This window comes from Lutjanus erythropterus, chromosome 23 (genome assembly GCF_056507025.1).
Source record: "Lutjanus erythropterus isolate fLutEry1 chromosome 23, fLutEry1.hap2, whole genome shotgun sequence".
Lineage (NCBI taxonomy): Eukaryota > Metazoa > Chordata > Actinopteri > Lutjaniformes > Lutjanidae > Lutjanus > Lutjanus erythropterus.
The window spans coordinates 6,156,502-6,174,196 of record NC_139339.1 but is presented as its reverse complement, the minus strand read 5'-3'; the positions used below and the strand labels follow the sequence as shown (position 1 = coordinate 6,174,196).

The following is a 17,695-nucleotide window of genomic DNA, read 5'->3' as shown; positions in this document are numbered from 1 at the left end:
TTTCTCCTTTCCTGATAAGTGTACATAAATATTCTATGTTCTAGGCTCATCTATGTTTGTATTAGGCGTTTTGCTACCATTAGCCAACTTAAGATGCGACAATATACAATTTATTTTGACCCCAGCAACATCTTTTAACCACCTTCAAAATTTTTTAACATGGACATGCCTAGCATATAGCATATCTGAGTGCAGTTATCAGGAAAGGAGAAAGCTGACCGAGGTTCTGCGAGGTAGCAAGCTTGCTTAACTGTTATTGGACTGCAGAGCAAAAAGGGGCGGGACTTGGGGAAGGTTAATTCAAATACATAATGTTATTCTAAGATGTTATTTTCCACTAATTGACAGGACATTAAGAGATGCACTGAGATCTATTTTTGTAATCAAATCACCACACTGAGGGAACTCTTGGGAAAATTTCAGTTCAGTACAATTCAATAAGGAATTCTAATCGAATATATTATTAGGATCATCATCATCTACTCTGTACATCCATCAAGCGTCTGGATATGTGTAACTGAACAGAATATGTACACAATGGGAGCCGCAGCAGAGAGAGTTATCTTTAAGAAAATGATGCCTGTTTTTCCTCCCCTCTGGTTCTCCACCTCACCATTCCCAGAATCAGATTGTCTAACTCTGACATACTACTACAACTACTACTCACTACTCCCCCCCCGCCTCCCTCTGCCCTCTCACTCTACTCCTCGATTTCCAGTATCAGGTCGTCTCCCTCCAGGGAGGCATCGGTCGTGACATGGACAGCCTTAACGGTCCCGGCCATCGGGGAGTTGACCACGGTCTCCATCTTCATGGCAGAGAGGACACACAGCGGCTGACCCTTCTCCACCTGTCAGGACCATAAAGACAGTTAACAGAGCATTAAAGACATGAGTCAACGTGAGTACAGTACAGACAAGTGTTGTAGATGAAGGTTAACAAGAAAAATACACCTTTTTTTTTATAGACTTTAGAAACAACAAATACAAGCAAGGGCATGTTAGAGTTATATCAACACCTTAACTGGGAAGTTTCAATTTAAAGGAACATTTCAGTTCAATCACAAACATGGCTGCTACACATCGGCAGTTAAGGTCTTATTTGTTCAGGTGTTGCACTTTTTAAAAATGTAATTTTTCATTGCTGTGAGCACCACAAACAGAACCACGGTGCTCTGATGACCAGTGTGTAGGTTTTAGTGACATTTAGCAGAAACATGGCAGTATATAGATATAAATGGATCATTCTAAAGACAACATACGTGTTAAAATAATATAAATCCCTTTAAGTCTTGCACACTGGTTCTTAAAATACTTTTGTATTTTTCAACCTGGACCCTATTTGATGTCTGAACAGACTAACAGGTACAATTTTTGAAATGGGTGCAGTATTGAGGGAGAACGCTGCAGCCAGCCGAAGCAAAACTGAGCTGAAACGCAAGTTCACTAAAAGTGCTTGTTTTTGACACCGACAGGATCAGATTGTCGTTCTAAGTGTCTCACAACATTATAGAAGTTTTGCTACAGAGCGAGAACTTTTTCAAAGACTAAGATCCATTTTGTAAAACCAGAACTACATGTTATATCACATGGTTCAAAGTGACCAGACTCCATAGAGATATACAGTAATTTTTAACGTTTACCGACGGGTTAGTTCGTTGCATGTCTGTGACTTTTGGTGTTTTTTGGTGTTCAACAATCTGACCCTGTCGGTGGCAAAACAAGCACTTTTGGTGCTCTTACTTTGACAGTGCGTAGTTCCCCTGAGGGGTTATGCTGCGGCTCAGTTTCCCTTCTGCCAGCTGCAGTGATTTCATTCAAAACTGGTCCAATTTTAAAAATTGTTACTCCGATTAGTCACTTAGACAAGAAAACACTGGGTGCAGGGTGAAAAACACCCAAGAACTACCGACTAAAATGGTTCATGGTACAGAGTATTAAAAGCTGTCAAGCGCTGGAAGTTGACTGAATGTCTAACTCTTCTTTACTTATTCTTTGATCAGACAATTCATCAGAAAAACTCAGACATTTCTTTGATATTTTGAATGTTTTGGACACAATACCAAGTCCCACACCTCTACTGTATTAGTGCAGAGGCAGAAATCTCAAGTGGAGAGTCTAATCTAGTGTTGATATGGTACCTGGGTTTTGGTACGAATGCAGAAATTAGTCTTTTCTTAATACTTTACTTTCAGAAATATTAATAAAAAGGAAGAAAAAAAAAACTTAATGCATCTAACAAAAGAAGCCAAGCTTGTCTCATGTAGGTGTATTAAAGCTTGAAAATGGCAGAATGATGATTTAAATGAGGAACTCTGATCAAAGAATAAATTAACAAGATTACACAGAAGCAAAAGTAGCTGCAGGGCTCGATGCCACAAGGGTTTATACTAAAAATCTGATCTGCTAAAACAGTAAACTGACCTTGGAGCCGACTTCCACTTTGACCTCCAGGACTTTTCCAGGCATGGGTGCTCCCACCTGACCCTTGATGGACTTCTGAGCCTTGGGGTGGAACTTCATTTCCTGTGTGGACGAACAAAATTTCAAGATTTCACACATCCATCTGTCCAGTTGATCATCCATCCAAGTCCTGCGCTCACGTCTGCCACCATTTATCCATTCATCCAGCCAACGATTCATCCATAAAGTCATTCAGCCACCCATTGAAGCTTTCCTCTATCCCTCACAACCATTTGTTTCTATGAATAAAAATCACCCGTGGTTGACAAATCACAAAATCCTATATCAGTTTTTCAATAACCTCTCTCTTGTTATCCATGTATTTATCCTTTACCTGCAGACATGTTTCCTTTCCTCACACCATCCTTTCTCTATCTTTCTTCCAGCCCATACCACCCCTCCGTCCCTTCTGTGTACCTTCATAGCGACGGTGTCTTTAACCAGCACAGATCTCAGCTGTCCGTTCAGCTCAAAGAAGACCTCTCTCTGGCCGGCCTTGTTCAGGTCACCCAGTGCCAGCGCCTTGATGTGGAGGGTCTTCCCTCTCTCCAGCTCCACCTGAGATGAAACAGAGCCAGAGAGAAGAGAGGAGGATTATTGTAACACGCAGGGAGGACCGAAGAGAGAAAATGGAAGCGGAGGGAGAGTGTGAAGGAGGACGGGACAGAAATTAGATTATGTTAGAAAATTGAAATTAATACATGGGTGCCTGGCTCACAAGTCCAGCTAAAGTAATAAAAAGAGACTGCAGAGCTCGGTGAAATTAAAAAAGTGAAGTTAGTGGAGTGAAACAACCACAATGTTTCCTTCTCTTCCTTATTTCTTTGTACCCTCAGGCTGGACTGGAGAATTTCCCAGCATGCATGTGGTGTAGGGCAGAGAAACGTGCACGCATACATGAGTTGACTCATTTAGCCTCAGCACAATTAAACTGTGTAATAAATAAAACCAATAACGCCGCATCTTACGTCTGTGAGAATTTTGTATTTTACGCTAATGCCCAATATTTTTTGAATCGCACCTCATTTAATTAGCGAGTGTCTGCTCTTATCAGCTGCCCGTTTGTGTTTAACTGCAAATCAAATGTATCTCATGGGACTGTAAGGTTTGAAATGTATGAGATGTGGAGCTCCTCGTTAGGCTTTTTCCCACAGCAGACATTTAGACTCAGCAGAGTAGGAAAACACAGGTGTTACTAATAGCATTAGTCAGTGTACTGGTAAGCTCTGTCAGTAATGCTGATGGTCATATGGGATGGATTGTAGAAATCAGAAAGATTCCCATGTCAGCGACTGGCGAACGCTGCGACAGCTGTACGTTTAAAGAGTTGGGCATATGAGGATTGACATAAGGTAAATTGACAATATAACACCATAACACCTACTGTACATTTGGGTTTATAATAACTGAATTGAATGACAGTATGTGGCTGATGTGAGGCATCTGCATGTGTTTCGTTTTCAGGCACCAAATCAGTTGTGGCAAAAAAGCACCGGTCCTCCAATTCATTTGAATGGGAGAAGTGAGTCTAGGCTGCTTCGGAGGGGACCGCAGGGGATGCTGAAAATACAAAACAATACGCAGTGGTCCTGCGGTGAAAAGCTGAAACAAAATCAAGTGGAGAGACACAACCCAATGTCAGGCTGCGGTGGCCAATAACATAAGCCAGTGATCAGACTGCTCCACAGTCAGCCTGAAATATCTTTCAAAACCAAGTCCTATTCAGGCGGAGTTGATGGACCAAACAGTGTTGCGTCCTCGCTTGGTTTATTTTGTGTACCCAGCTTTGACAAGTCTTGGCTCGGAGTCTATGCTGCAAAATAAAGATACCAAAATGCTTCCTGTGTTTTGTGTCCATTTGTTTGAGAGAGAGAGAGAGAGAGCGAGCAGTGGTGGTCCAGTGAGCTATAGAGTGAATGAAGGGGGGGAGCAGCGTTAGCCAGAAAGCCAGTGAATCAGAGAAACTAAATGTTATTTTCTGACTGTTTCAGCGCATACACTGTTCCACAACCCTGTGCTAATTGCAGCAACACCTGATTTGCCGTGAATACAGCCTGAAAGCGACAAGAATGCAGCAGAAGCCAACACATGCAACACCACAATCCTAAAACCGAAGCAGCTAAATGGAATTTAGCCATCATCAAATTAAAGGACCCGTTTGCAGATTGCAGATTGCAAAACTGCTCGCCTCACCCTCCTTTTCAGGCATGTAGGCGAAACTATGGTGGACACTAAACTCACGAAAACCACAAAGGGCCCTGTCTAGTCCCTGTGTTAAGTTTGTGTACTCTGGTCTACTGTAGAAACGGCCTCGATGTAGGAGAACCAGCGTCCTCTTTAGATTAGAAGCTAACAAAAACACAACTCAGGGTACAGCGAGACAACACAAGTACTTATTAACTACTTTTAACTTTCTGATCTGCCGGGGAAAAATCCCCACACCCACATGGTGACATGACATTTACTCTCACTAATGCTTGTGTTTGGTCTGTTTAGCCAACATGCCAAAAACATGGAAGCGGGTCGGGACCCTCCTTTTCGGGTGGATTCATTCAGGTAGAGAGTTTTGATGAGAGCTTTGAACCACACAAAAACAGGTTAGGGGTGAAAGCACCCTAATAGCTTTTAAGACATGACCTGAGGGCCTGCAAAGTTAAGCTTAATGGTCCCTTTGACATTTATTTTGAAATGAAAAATGGATTTTGAGGGGAACGATAACACGCAGTTGAGTTCACTAGTGATAAACGCATGACTGCACTGTGTGTGTAGGCACCAGTAGGAAAACAACAACACAAACATGATAGGGATCTATGCTGTATCTCTATCTGTGTGTTTACATCAGACATGCTTTTCAGCAGACATCAATTCTGACATCAAACAGAGCGAGAAGTGCTATAGACAGAATGACAATCTGAGAGATAAAGAGACAGACAGGCAGAGTGAAGGAGAGATAAGGCGGCAGACGGGAGGGTATAAAACCATTTTTCGCAGCCTTTAGTAGAACTGTAAACTCTGTGACTTTACCTGCCACCTGTAAAAGTGTTGTTTTAAGACAAAGACATTACTCTCTGTGTCTCTGTATCAACAGCAGACAGCCTCTCTCCCTCTCATATCAATTCTGGTCACTGCTGCGTTCTGTCTTGCAACGCTTTCCCTCGACGCCAGCCACTGTACTTCTTCATTTATCTCACGCCTCTCCTCAAATCTCTCATCTCACCAGTCGGAAACTCATTTTTTCCGTCTTTCGATTTGTCCAACTTCCTCTGCCTGCCTTTCAATCTCTCTCTCTTTGTCAGTCCTCCCATGTGTCACGGCTTTCCATTTCGTACTGTTATTTTGCTACCTATTTCTGGGGCCACTCTGTCTCTCACGCCGTTATTAATTTTCCTCATCCGCCTCTCTTCGGTTTTGCTTTTATCTGTCTTTGGCTCTTTTCTGTCTCTCCGCCTCTTACCCCCTCCACCCTTTTTGTTTCTCACACTGCCACCTCGGCTGCTAAGTCTCCATTGATATTCTAAACTAACTCTCAGTGCAAAGACGAAAATACATGCCGCTGCAGGTATGTATTGATCTCAACTTCATTTTGCCTCCCTCTTTCTCTGGCTGCTCCGACTCTTCATCTGTTTTCCTCACTCTGTATCTGCTAACAAATCCTTGCTTTGCATGCTTTTTGCTTTCTCTCTCTCTCTGGCACTTCATCTTCATCTTTCTGTTTCCCTCTCCACCCTCCTTTTACACTGAACTTCTCTCCAGCTTGTGTGCTGTTTTGTTGGGCTCTTGGCAGCTCTTAGCAAAAGACAAAATTGCCTTCCCTTTTCCAACTGTGTGGCTTCAACACTACATCTCCTCACAACTGTTCCCATGAAAAATACAGCATGCGTCTCTTTGAAGAGCCGCACCAGATTTATGAATCTTTTGAAGATGATTTTGTTTAAAGATGTAGCCGTGTGTGTGTACGCCAGTTTTATGCAGAGCTGAAAAGACAACTTCAGTGCGCTGTGTTGATACCTAAAACATCACACATGCATTAAGACTTTCACTTGTATAAATTAATCTGGCAAATTCACACAGTAGCTGCATCCTCCTACCTGCTACACAATGTTAGTAGCTGTACCAGATCTCCCACTTCCACTAGCTGGCTTCAGTTAGCTGCTTTCATTTAAAATCCAGGTACAGGTAAAATATAAAAGCTCATTAAGCTCTGTGTCCAAAGTATTCAAGCAGTCATTGAGATAAACAGCAAATATGTACCAGGATATAAGGACATAATGCAAAGATTAAAATAAATTCTCTATGCTCTACAGCTGGATTCTGCAACCTAATTTAGAGACTAACACTGTGCCCCAATTCCCTACTAATTTTACACAGTATGTACTACATATTAGTTGCACTTTTGCTGTTGGTCACCCTTTCTGAATTGCCATGTGTTCAATTGTGGGTTAGTATTTTGTTGACAATGTCTAAAACTTGTTGTTTTACAGTGGGTTGGGACTCTTGGCTAGATTTTTGTGATTGCCACCTCGGCTGATGATTGGATGAACCATGTGTCTATCTGGTCCAACACAGACTAACTTCAACCAAACGGATCAGGCCTCAGTGAACACTTCTCGCTGTCATCACACCTGAAACCACGCCTGTAGCTGCCAGTAGTCCCTCCAAGCATGCTGATTGGCTGCACCACTTTTGGCGTGGCCACAAAAGAACAACCTGAAGCCTCTCAGGATCTTTCAAATCCAGCTGCCTCACAAGGTAACCTGATCTCTACAGCTCACCTTCAGTGAGCCTGTTTTGATGCTCACGGTGTTGGCAACACCTGTCTTGGCTGAGTCCAAAAATGGACAAAGAGGTGGTGCGTTAGTGGAGCTGAGGTGGCTGAATGAAGCGGTTATCTAGCTTCAAGCCACCTGTGACAAAATTCACCTTCCACTCAGAGCAGCCACTCCTCTAATCAGGCATAACTTTAAGCCTCAACATAATTTAAAAGACTTAAATGAAAGCATAAAGTTGCTGATTCACTTCTGGAATCAGCCTCAACTCTGAGAAACTTGTACCTGCTGTAGTCGCTGCTAGATTCAAAGTCAGTAAAATCCATCAAAGCCAACCCCACCCAGCCAGCCTCCTCCTGGTTCAGTTTCTCATTACCATACATGTGTCAGTGTCTGTTGTGCATTATATATGTTCCATATATCTCCGTGATGTATCTGCTGTGATCTCGGCTATACGGCCCTCACATGCTGCTTGCATTTATTAAGGTAACGCCCACAAGGATAGAGCTTTTTCTGTCAGATTCAACTGCTTATCCATTTGCTGCTATAGTATCTCTGACTGAAACAAGTTTCACATTAAGCCCTGCATCATGTCTTTGATTTTGACTTTATTAATGACTTCTGGCCTGTGGCAGAGTAATGAGATTACTGCGGTGAACAGAGCACCATGTGTTGGTGTCTGTGCGCATTAGCGGTGACGTGGTGTGTATGACTGGGTCCATGTTTGTGAAAATCTGTGTTTATATTTCCGTCAAATTAGTACTGAGTCATCAGCACATGCCACATAAGTCAGTGGGTTTTTTTTTTCTCTCTTGTTTGTGCTGTATGCAAGTGTGGGTGAAGGACTGCGATGGACAGAGCTGTCACCCATGTGTAGGTGTATATTTGTGAATGTCTTCAGATGCTGTTTTGTAAAGTGGTAATTTTGCCATTCAAAAGCAACTTCAAGTCTGTCAGAAATTGACTGAAAGATGCAACAATGATGCACAAGTCTCAATCTTCACAGCACATTAAGAAAATATGCAAGATACTACAAAAAAAGAAAAGAAAAAAAACTGTAGTGCTTACGTCCTCCCACCACATCCTCTACACAAAGAGGAATCTTCCAAGCTCACTGTTCACTCTTTGCCTGATAACGCTCTTGTGCTGGATTTACAAGAGTCTCGAAATGAAGTGCTAAACAATACCAAATGATTGCCGCGAAAGCCTTTATATCTACTTCCCACAACATCAACAACTCGGGGCTTTAGGTCTAGCTCGGCGCTCAGAAAGATTTGGTGCTTAAATCTGTTTTGATCGAGCTTTCCGCTGTGTGCCTCACACACGAGCTGCCAGGAGCTCATAAACAACCACTTTCCAAATACGCAGGTAGTAGTGTGGTTGCTTAGGTACTGAAGGAGTCACCAGTAATGGATGGTTGCAGTCTTTTCCTGTTGTCACTGTGCAGTTACCACAAATGCCAACAAAGACTCTCAATTGCAAGCTAAAAGGCTTTTCCTCTGCCTCATTTTCGGAAGGTTTATTTATTTTTATTATAGAATTACTGACTTTGTGTATTTGTGGTATTAATATGCTGTGCAAAACCCTGTAAAGCCACATTATATTTTACGTTCAACAATGGGTTTCTACAGGTACTGGTGACACGTTGTCAACAGCAGTAACACATTAGTTGAAATGTAGTGTCACTTAAATGCATTAAATGCAAACCACTGTGAAAGAACATAATGAACACACCCCAGCTCATTAACACTATTATATTCTTAGGTGCCACAAGTGACAGACAAACAGCCAGTCATTTAACGGGTGTGTTGTTTAGCTGCACGACTGGCACACTGAACAAAGAAAAAGTCTCACAAGAGTGCCAGAAAAAGGACAGGTCAGCTCACCGGTATAGCATTTTTTTTTTTTTTCATCTTTTAGTCTGACAACCATCAGAGGCAGGGGGCCTTGGACATCCGTACAGAATTCGGAGTAGAAACACTGATCCATCATGTTGAAAGGAGCCGGCTGAGTGGAGGAGCTGGAAATCGTTGCTGGGGAGGATAGTGTCTGCTAAGTCTGCTGCCACCGAGACAAAATGGATGGACGGACAAGTATCAGAACAGTCTGAGTGTGTGATCTGTGCAGGAATGTTGTCCCTACTGCTCATACAGTTAACTTATTTTGTCACTTCAACTGCTTACACCCTTTGGAGTACACAGCATGTTGTTATTCATGTCCCACATGATCGATAATGATCCATGTAGACTTCAGCTATATTGCTCAGGCCTAGTGTCTTCACAGCGGCGGATTATAAAAGTAATACTAATTCTAAACACATGCATTCAACATGAAAAGCTGCACCAGAGCTTTCTGTGCAGAGTTGTATGCATGATGGAATTTGTGACACTATCTTGACTTTGGTAGAACGGTGCCATTTACCTTCTCCAGGGCTCTTCTCTGCCTTAACGCTGCCGACTGTAAATCTACAAAGCAATCAGTGACGCAAAAATAAACGTGCTGACGGAGGCTGACAGTCTGCACTACCCACACTACCTGTCTCAGACATTTGGCAACAGTTGTATTGTCTGATTCATATCTGAAAAGGTTACAGCAGCAGCTGTCATTTTCTTGGCCTACAGTCAACCTGCCTCTAACATATTTAAAACAAGCCGTCACGGATTCTACATGTGCATGCCTCATATCACCTGAAAGTCAACTTGTCATGAATTGAGGCGTCTCAGTTTTCCCCAGCGATGTCTATCTCGTGTCTTAACATTTTCAGCGCATCTTTGAAAGGTGCTTGATTGCCAGATTAATATTTAACAAGAGATAACTGCAGCTATAAAGTACAGATGAAGGAAATGTGAGACCTGAGGACACTGATGCAATTAGCATCCAATGGTGTTTTTATTGTGGGAAGAAACTAGGGCTGCAGAATATGGTCATTATTTTGGCTGATACTGTGATACAATCTGCAACGATCATTTGTGCATCAGTTTTCATTTTCACTGAAAAAAAAATTTAAATCATGATAATGTGACATTTGTTAGGGTCTTACGGGTTGGGAATATACACTCAATTTAACGCTACCACAATACTTGGGTGCAGAGTCAATATCACGATTTATTGCAAATTTTAGTCAGTGGAAAAAGTTAAATCATACACTTCTAGAGGCTGTGAGGTTTGACCCTTTGAGGTTGCCGTAGCTGGTCACTGTGAAGTAACAGACTGAGTCGACAGAACTGGGGAAATACATGCCTCTGTCGGCACACATGTTGTTTCATATTAAACACGTGAAGTAAAATTTGTTAAAATGCAAATTTCTGCTAGCACATTAATCTGAATTTCTATTGCGTTAGCACTCACTAAGACTCCCTGCCAGTTAAAAAAAAAAAAAAAAATCAAAAGATTGATTTTTGGAAAAACAAGCAAACTCCAACCTCTTGTCCTTAACACAGTATGAGATTTTCATGACACAATTATCATGGCCAAAAGAATTCACAAAAAAAATATTATTACAATTAGTATAGATATATACTAGATATTTTTTGGCAAGTGATTTACACTCAGATTGCAAGTGTATTGAGGTGGAGAGAGTCTGTAAGTGCAACTGTACAAAAACCATTCAAAAAGTGCAATTACACTTAATGGATAGTAAAAAAGAAATTAGATGAAAAGATCCACTAGACTTATTAATATAAAGAATTAATTTCGGTTTATGTGTTTCACTTCTTATTATGTATTTAATTATCAATAATCAAGTAGAAAAGCTGAACCAGGGACAATATCAGCATATAATGGCAGCCGTTTCTTACATCTGGAGAACAATATTTGTAAGCTTCTACTACAGTACTTGATTATAATGCTGGTTTGTCGCATATTGTTCCTGCATCAAAAACATTAGAGCTTCTGCGATTTGGATAAATAATTAGTTTGAAGATGGCAACATTTCTGCACACTGTCTATACATGGAGTATAAAACATTTCATTCTGAGACCTTCATCGAACAAATGAAATTTAAAGGAAAAAATCACATATTTATCTCATAAAGATCTGAGAACTGAAATGCTGTGATTACTTGTTACTGTGACTGAATGCAAATGGTGTTTATACTTAAATTACACAAACCACAGTAAGATAAATGTACCTGCCACATAATGGAGTTGTACACATGAATTGGATTAGAAATGACAACAAAGATCAATCGCTCCTGCTACAGGAGCTTCTTATGGCCCTCGAGGAATTCTGTTAAATTTGAAGACAGAAAACAACCAGCAGAAACCTCACGCTGCAGGTGACGGGTCACTTTTTTTTTTTTGACATGTTTTCATTCCATCTCTCGCCTGGTACCGCTAATCAGACCTGATCTGGAGGGAGTACCCATCGTCATGACAACAGTGGTGGGGGGTGGGTGGTTGGCGGGGGTGTTGTTTCCGTGGCGATGACTGATGTTGAGCACAAATGAGAGTGTCTTAAAGTTCACGAAATGACAACGGTTGTGACGGATTGGAGATTAGATAAACAGCAGCAAGGGAAGGTGAACAGTGAGCGCAGCAACAAAAACTGTTTTGCATTTGGGGACCGTTTGAATGACAAGTTTTACACTTCGCTTTCAGTGACTCGGTTTGCTTTTTTCCTCTCGAAGACAAGTTAAATACAGCGTTTTTCATTTAAAGAAGGTACAGTTAAAAATATATATTTTTTTGCAAGGAAAGTCAATACTGCCAAGTTAGAAAATGGGTATTAAATCGATTTATGCTGCTCTACAGCTGTAGCTAACTGACTTGACATCCACATGAAAAATGAACGCCGAGAGAACCAGAAAGTCGAACTTCCAGGGTTGGCCTACAAAATTACGCACTCTTCAGTGGTTGGTGGTCCAGCTGTGGGTCTCCTGCCAGATTCCTAACAATCAGATAATACACACCCTGGGGTAATAGACGAAAAAAAGGATGGTAGGTGGTCTGCCCCTCTTAAGGGTCAATACCAGATCAGAACAATCAATGTGGCCCCTGATTCTTTAATAATAATACAACGGCAGAGTAGTAGTGCTCCCCATGTCCCTCGTAATATATAAAAATCAATTAACACCAGCCTGGAACCATTACTGTGAAATGAAGCAGTAATTAAACATGGTTGCCTTTGGCCTCTCTGAATCACTGTCAGTTAAATCTGTGTGTGTGTGTGTGTTGTTTACGAGAGAAAGTATTGAAAGGCGAGGGATGTGGAAGGAAAAGATGATTTATAATGAAACGTGTGTTGGGGTTTTACTGGGATTATAATTAGAAGTAATGTTGGAGAGAGGAGTCTGAATGATGCACGATGAGTGGAGACAGGGAGCCTTGTGAAAATGGTGAAAGGTACCAGGTGGCTGACGGGAAAATAGATTCCCTTTCATGTTGTCATGCAAATTTTAATTTCAGCAATGCACAAAAAAAGTACTCTTTAAAAGACGCATTTCAATTTAAGCTATGAAAACAAAATATTGAAGCAAGGATAATAGTGATGACTCGCCTGTCCCTGCTGCAGCCTAATTTTCTTTCAATATAGGAACTTAACAAAATGTAAATGTCTTTCAAAAAAGAGGATTTTTAAACACACGGGAAAATAATAAAGTAGTTCTATTTGTGAAAGGGGTTTTGAAAAGCTCTTGTTTTTGATTTTTTTTCGTCCAAAAATGCCCCTGTGGTCAGGAGAAATGTCCTTTATGTAACTGAAACACCAGCAGTGCTGTCCACACGCATCACTTCAACATGAACACTGAGGGGGATTTTATCGTCCTTAGAAAGAAAAACTGTTTCAGGTTCTTCATGTTCTACGAATTCGATGAACATAAGACTTTCAAAAGGTGAAAAATCAATTTCAGGAGAATCTATTGCCTTTAGAGTTATGCAGGTTTCCCGCAGAGAACGTGCTACGTTTAGGGAGTGCTGAAACCGAACAGAAGGATTTAGATTCTGAAATTCTCCCTGCTTTCTGTTTGAATGCTTTGATCCGCAGATAAATTCCAGTATGTGCTGTAGATGAACTTGGGCTGCTGCTACAAGCACAATTTCAAAATACCACGTTATTGATGAATCAGCCGCAGGGAATGGTGATTTTATAGGTTGATCTGTTCAACTTGGCGCTGGCATGTAGTGCGACTAATGTAGTTACTACCACAGGTCGTTGTAATATTGAGGGACAGTGGAGACAAACGTTCAACTACATGACGAGAGTAGTAGGCCGGATGCCTATAAACGCTGCTTTCATGTAGCTGTTAGCCTCGACAGTTCTGCTCTGTGATCCACGTCACCCGTACATGCGTTGGTGCTGTTGCTGCATGTAAATTTAACCTGCCCTGAAGGTAACAATATAATTACTTCTGAAACAGAAATGATCAAAATGCAGGAATTCATTTGCAACGCTGCATTGTGCAACTATGACTAGCACCCAGCAGCTAGCTAGCTCAAACTGTAAAGTTGCATGAGCATTACTTCATTTATCGTAATTGCTCCATTACAAAGGAACTAATGTGCAACAACAAGCAAAAGAATGGCGCTCATAGTGCATGCCGCCCTATTCAGGTAACCTAAATAACCGCTTCCATCACCACCACAGCTGTGATGAATACTGTAGGTAGCTAACCAACCAGCTAGCTTGCTCAGCGTGGTTAGAGGGCTTCTGGCTAGTTATTAGATCAGTTAATACACTCACGCACTCGGCAATGCCTCATTTTAGGCGTTGTCCTGTACTGGTTCTGGTATCAGAACAACCCTCGGCAGGACATGGGAACTTGAGGTGTTGTAGCATTTATTCACTGACAACCAGCCCAAACTGAACACACACTTCACTGCTACGTTCACAGCTATAACTTCGCCAACCTATACACAGTTATTCCTCAGAAGGGTTTGCTACTTGTGTAACACAGTTTAGTTCAAAAAGCGTCTTTTAAAATAATCCCTTATGCTTCGGCCCGGCGGCCCGCTGGCCTTCAAATACTGTGGCTGAAACCTTTACAACAGAGACGGCCCATTTTCCTGTAAACTAACACCATTTTATCCTCAGCTAACACCAAGGGCAGTAAAAAAAAAAAAGTCAAGGAACATCAATTCATCCGGGTGAATAAAGTCCAATTCAGTTACAATACACAGTGTCAGCACCATTACCTTTTACTTAAGCTGCATAATGTTGTCATTTTTATTTTCACATCAGGTCTTTCCACATCATATTACTGCGTCTCTCGTCTCCCGCAGCACAGAGCCATGCACACTACCACCTGTTTACCAAGAACACACAGGCAAAAATACTACAGAAGGTCTCAACAGAGTGGTGCATTAAAAAAAAAAAAAATGTCACAGCCGTCATTTCTCTGACCCGTCTCACTGTCTCGCCTCCTGTTTGACTGCTTCATCCTGCTGCCATCTGCTCACAGATATGTCCTAAATGTACCAGGTTAAAAAACGTATTTCCTGTACGAAAATTACTACTCTAACGGCACATTATATCAGGAAGAAATAAAGCTGAAATCCAATGTAAGACTATCCATATTGTTTTACACACTCTAGTATTAAACAGCCAAATTATGTGTATTTTTAAAGAAAATCCATAAGCTAATGTAAAGCTAGAAGAAGGTCTATTTTTCTTCAGCAAAAAAGCAATTTAAAGTTTCAAATATCTTACCAAGAAACATTTCTTTACGTGTTGACATATTGAGTGACAGACTCTTCCAACATCCCCTTCAGTAGCAGAGCAAAATCTAACTTTGATCCGACGTTGGATTCTGACATCTGTCGCAAAGGTTACTGTCAGTAGTTTCAACAATCTCTTTGGAATTCACTCTTCAATCTGGACTTGAACAGTCACTCCAGTTTGAGTTTTGCTCATCAAAAGCGGTTGCTGCTGTCATTCGCCTGCAACGTTCTACGTTCCTGCTGCTCTCTCTGGATGAAAAATTAAAAAAAAAAAAAAAACGTCTTCAAACCTGGCGTCTCTACCGTTCTGAGAGAAACTTTCAAATCGGCACAGCAGACATGTTGAAGCATTTCTGCTGACTCTTTATTCACGTATGTTAAAGCCAATTTCCAGCCTGCTGATTCTGCTTATGCAACATTTTGGAAGTTGTCAGGAAATTGTTTGCTACTTAGACATCAATATTTCCCAGGACGGTTTTAGCTTCAGATTTTGTGGCTTTGCAGACACAAGTGACAGCCAATTATTATATCCTCTCACCGAGAGATTGTTACATTCCTGTGGCCCGCTAATTTGTTTGCATGCAAAGCAATTCAGCTCATTTGTTTTATTCCCTTGATTGGACCGCATGTTCAGCTGCCTCCCTGTTGGAGAATAAACGAACAGAACAAGCTTTAGAAATCTGTAACAGTTATATTTTGGTCTGAGATATGGGCCCTCGGTGCCTTTCACTGGCCCGCTCACAAACATCATGCGACAAAATGAATCTGCTATTCCTGTGCGGGGGAGGCCAATCTGATGGCCGCAGGGATCAGAAATGTTGTTTGTTGCTCCCTTGATAAAGTGTTAATATCTCCGTCCTCCCTACTGTGTTATCAGCACTTCAGTGTGACTCTGCACCAAACTGCATCACACCTCAGCCATCTGCAGTGATGGAAAAATCATTTCCTGCTGATAATATTTGTTCTTGGTGGATCTGTTATTACAGCTGAATTAATTAAGGAGCTAAATGGGTAACTAAATAACTGCTTATTAATATTAAATGTATTATAATAGTATTAGTGAATTATTGAATGATAACGCACCTGTTGTCAAACCATTTCTGTGAATCTCAGAGACCTCCTGTTGTACAAAAATGTTATTCTTATTTATTTTAGCCAGTATTACATATTTTTTTAGCTTCATTTTTAGCTTGAATAAACTCACAATAGATGATCAATGATTCTCTCAGTGGATGAAAAATAAAATAAGAGGACCTGTGGTTACACTTCATTCGAAGGGTCGTGCATTACACTGTCATAATCATGTCAGACCAGTCATGAACATGATGCAGTCATTAAGTGTCATTTGACCAATTATATCAAGTTGACACTGTTTGAGATGTCTTTGTTATGACAACTTGTTTTAAGAAGACACTAACATGACATTGTCGTAAGTGGTTGGTTTTGACACTGGCCATCATGAGACCATTTATAAGTGTGTCATGAATATTTTTCCTTGACGTCAATTGAATCATTAAATGTTATAATGAACTTTACACTCTGTCTTTAAACTGACCTTGTAACATTTAATGACATCTTTATGACAAGTCCAAAGGATACCACTTTAGCTGAAGATCAGAAAATTATTCATGAAACTTAACGACCATGTCAAGTGGTCATAAGAAAGTCATTTATGTCTTGGTTAATGTCACATGATCATAGCAAGGACATTATTGACTTTATTAATGTCAAGCTGTGAGCGCAGAGACATCTCAAACAGTATAAACTGCATTAAAAATGACATAATTGACAGAGACACTTAATAACAGTCATAAAGATTCAAGATCCATGGTTATGACAGTGTAATGACTTATGCACACCCCTCCATATAAAGAAAAGCTCCAAATATTTGCTGCAAAAGTGAAGAAAAGCCTGACTTTTCGATCCTGCGCTTCCTATAACGCAACAGCTTTTCATCAGACCCCTCCCGTCTGGTAGACGCCCACGTCTTTCTATGTAGGGCACCAGGTTTCGGTTCAAAGTTATCAGGATTGGGAAGAAAAAAAAAAATCAGTGGACTGAAAATGTGAAACGGTCAGAGGATGAAGTCGTGTACCTCAAACTCCTCAGCAATCTTGGGTCCATCCAGGAACAGCCTGGTGCTGAGACAGTCCACTGGACCAAAGTTAGCTGGAAAAAAAGAGAAATATTGTTTAATGATTAGGATTTTAATCACTGAGGATGACAAAGAAACTAAATTTACAATATGGCAGTCTTGGTTGATGATCTTTATAACCTGCATACACACTCAGTATATAAAAATACACATACACAACTTGACACAGCTGTTTGAAGATGCTACTTTAGGGCCTATTTGAAATCAGAAGCGGACTGAGGATTAAGATCAGGTTCAGGGATGTATTTGTTTTCAGTCTTGAGCTGAAGTAGTGAAGAGACAACTGTACACTAATTAAAGCTGCTCACAAACATTTCCTCTCGCCTCACAGCGACCGTTAAGCTCGTGTTAATCCAGGCAGCTGAGCGTCAGGTTTTAACACACTGACTCGTCTACCAGGCGTCCTACTGAACTTCCAACATCACAGTCCTCTCCTGCCTCCTGCTACACGCAGCTGCTGCCCGCATGAACTTCAGATGTAAAGTACCTGCTAAGAAAACACGCTGTTAACCGTTATGTTGATTTCTCCTCTGAGCGCCAGTTCTTGCTGTTCGTTTTTTTTTTTTTTAGTGGTGTTTTATGTAAAATCAGCATCTGACTGACGGGCGTTTCTGCGTCGTTTCCCCCGTCGCTGGTCCTTTTATTTGATTGGTTATT

The 17,695-nt window shown here is 41.1% G+C and overlaps 1 protein-coding gene across 1 annotated transcript in view; it reads right to left on the bottom strand.

The window, feature by feature from the left end:
• Positions 1-549: 549 nt before the first annotated feature.
• LOC146305548 (pyruvate carboxylase, mitochondrial-like) overlaps positions 550-17,695 on the bottom strand; it is a 399,577-nt gene continuing 382,431 nt past the window's right edge. The window contains exons 24-27 of the mRNA XM_084711698.1: positions 16,979-17,052; positions 2,880-3,020; positions 2,424-2,525; positions 550-850 (exon numbers count right to left, since the gene is read on the bottom strand). Of these exons, the coding sequence (XP_084567824.1) occupies positions 701-850; positions 2,424-2,525; positions 2,880-3,020; positions 16,979-17,052 (467 nt within the window). The 3' untranslated portion in view covers positions 550-700. The remainder of the gene's footprint in view (positions 851-2,423; positions 2,526-2,879; positions 3,021-16,978; positions 17,053-17,695) is intronic.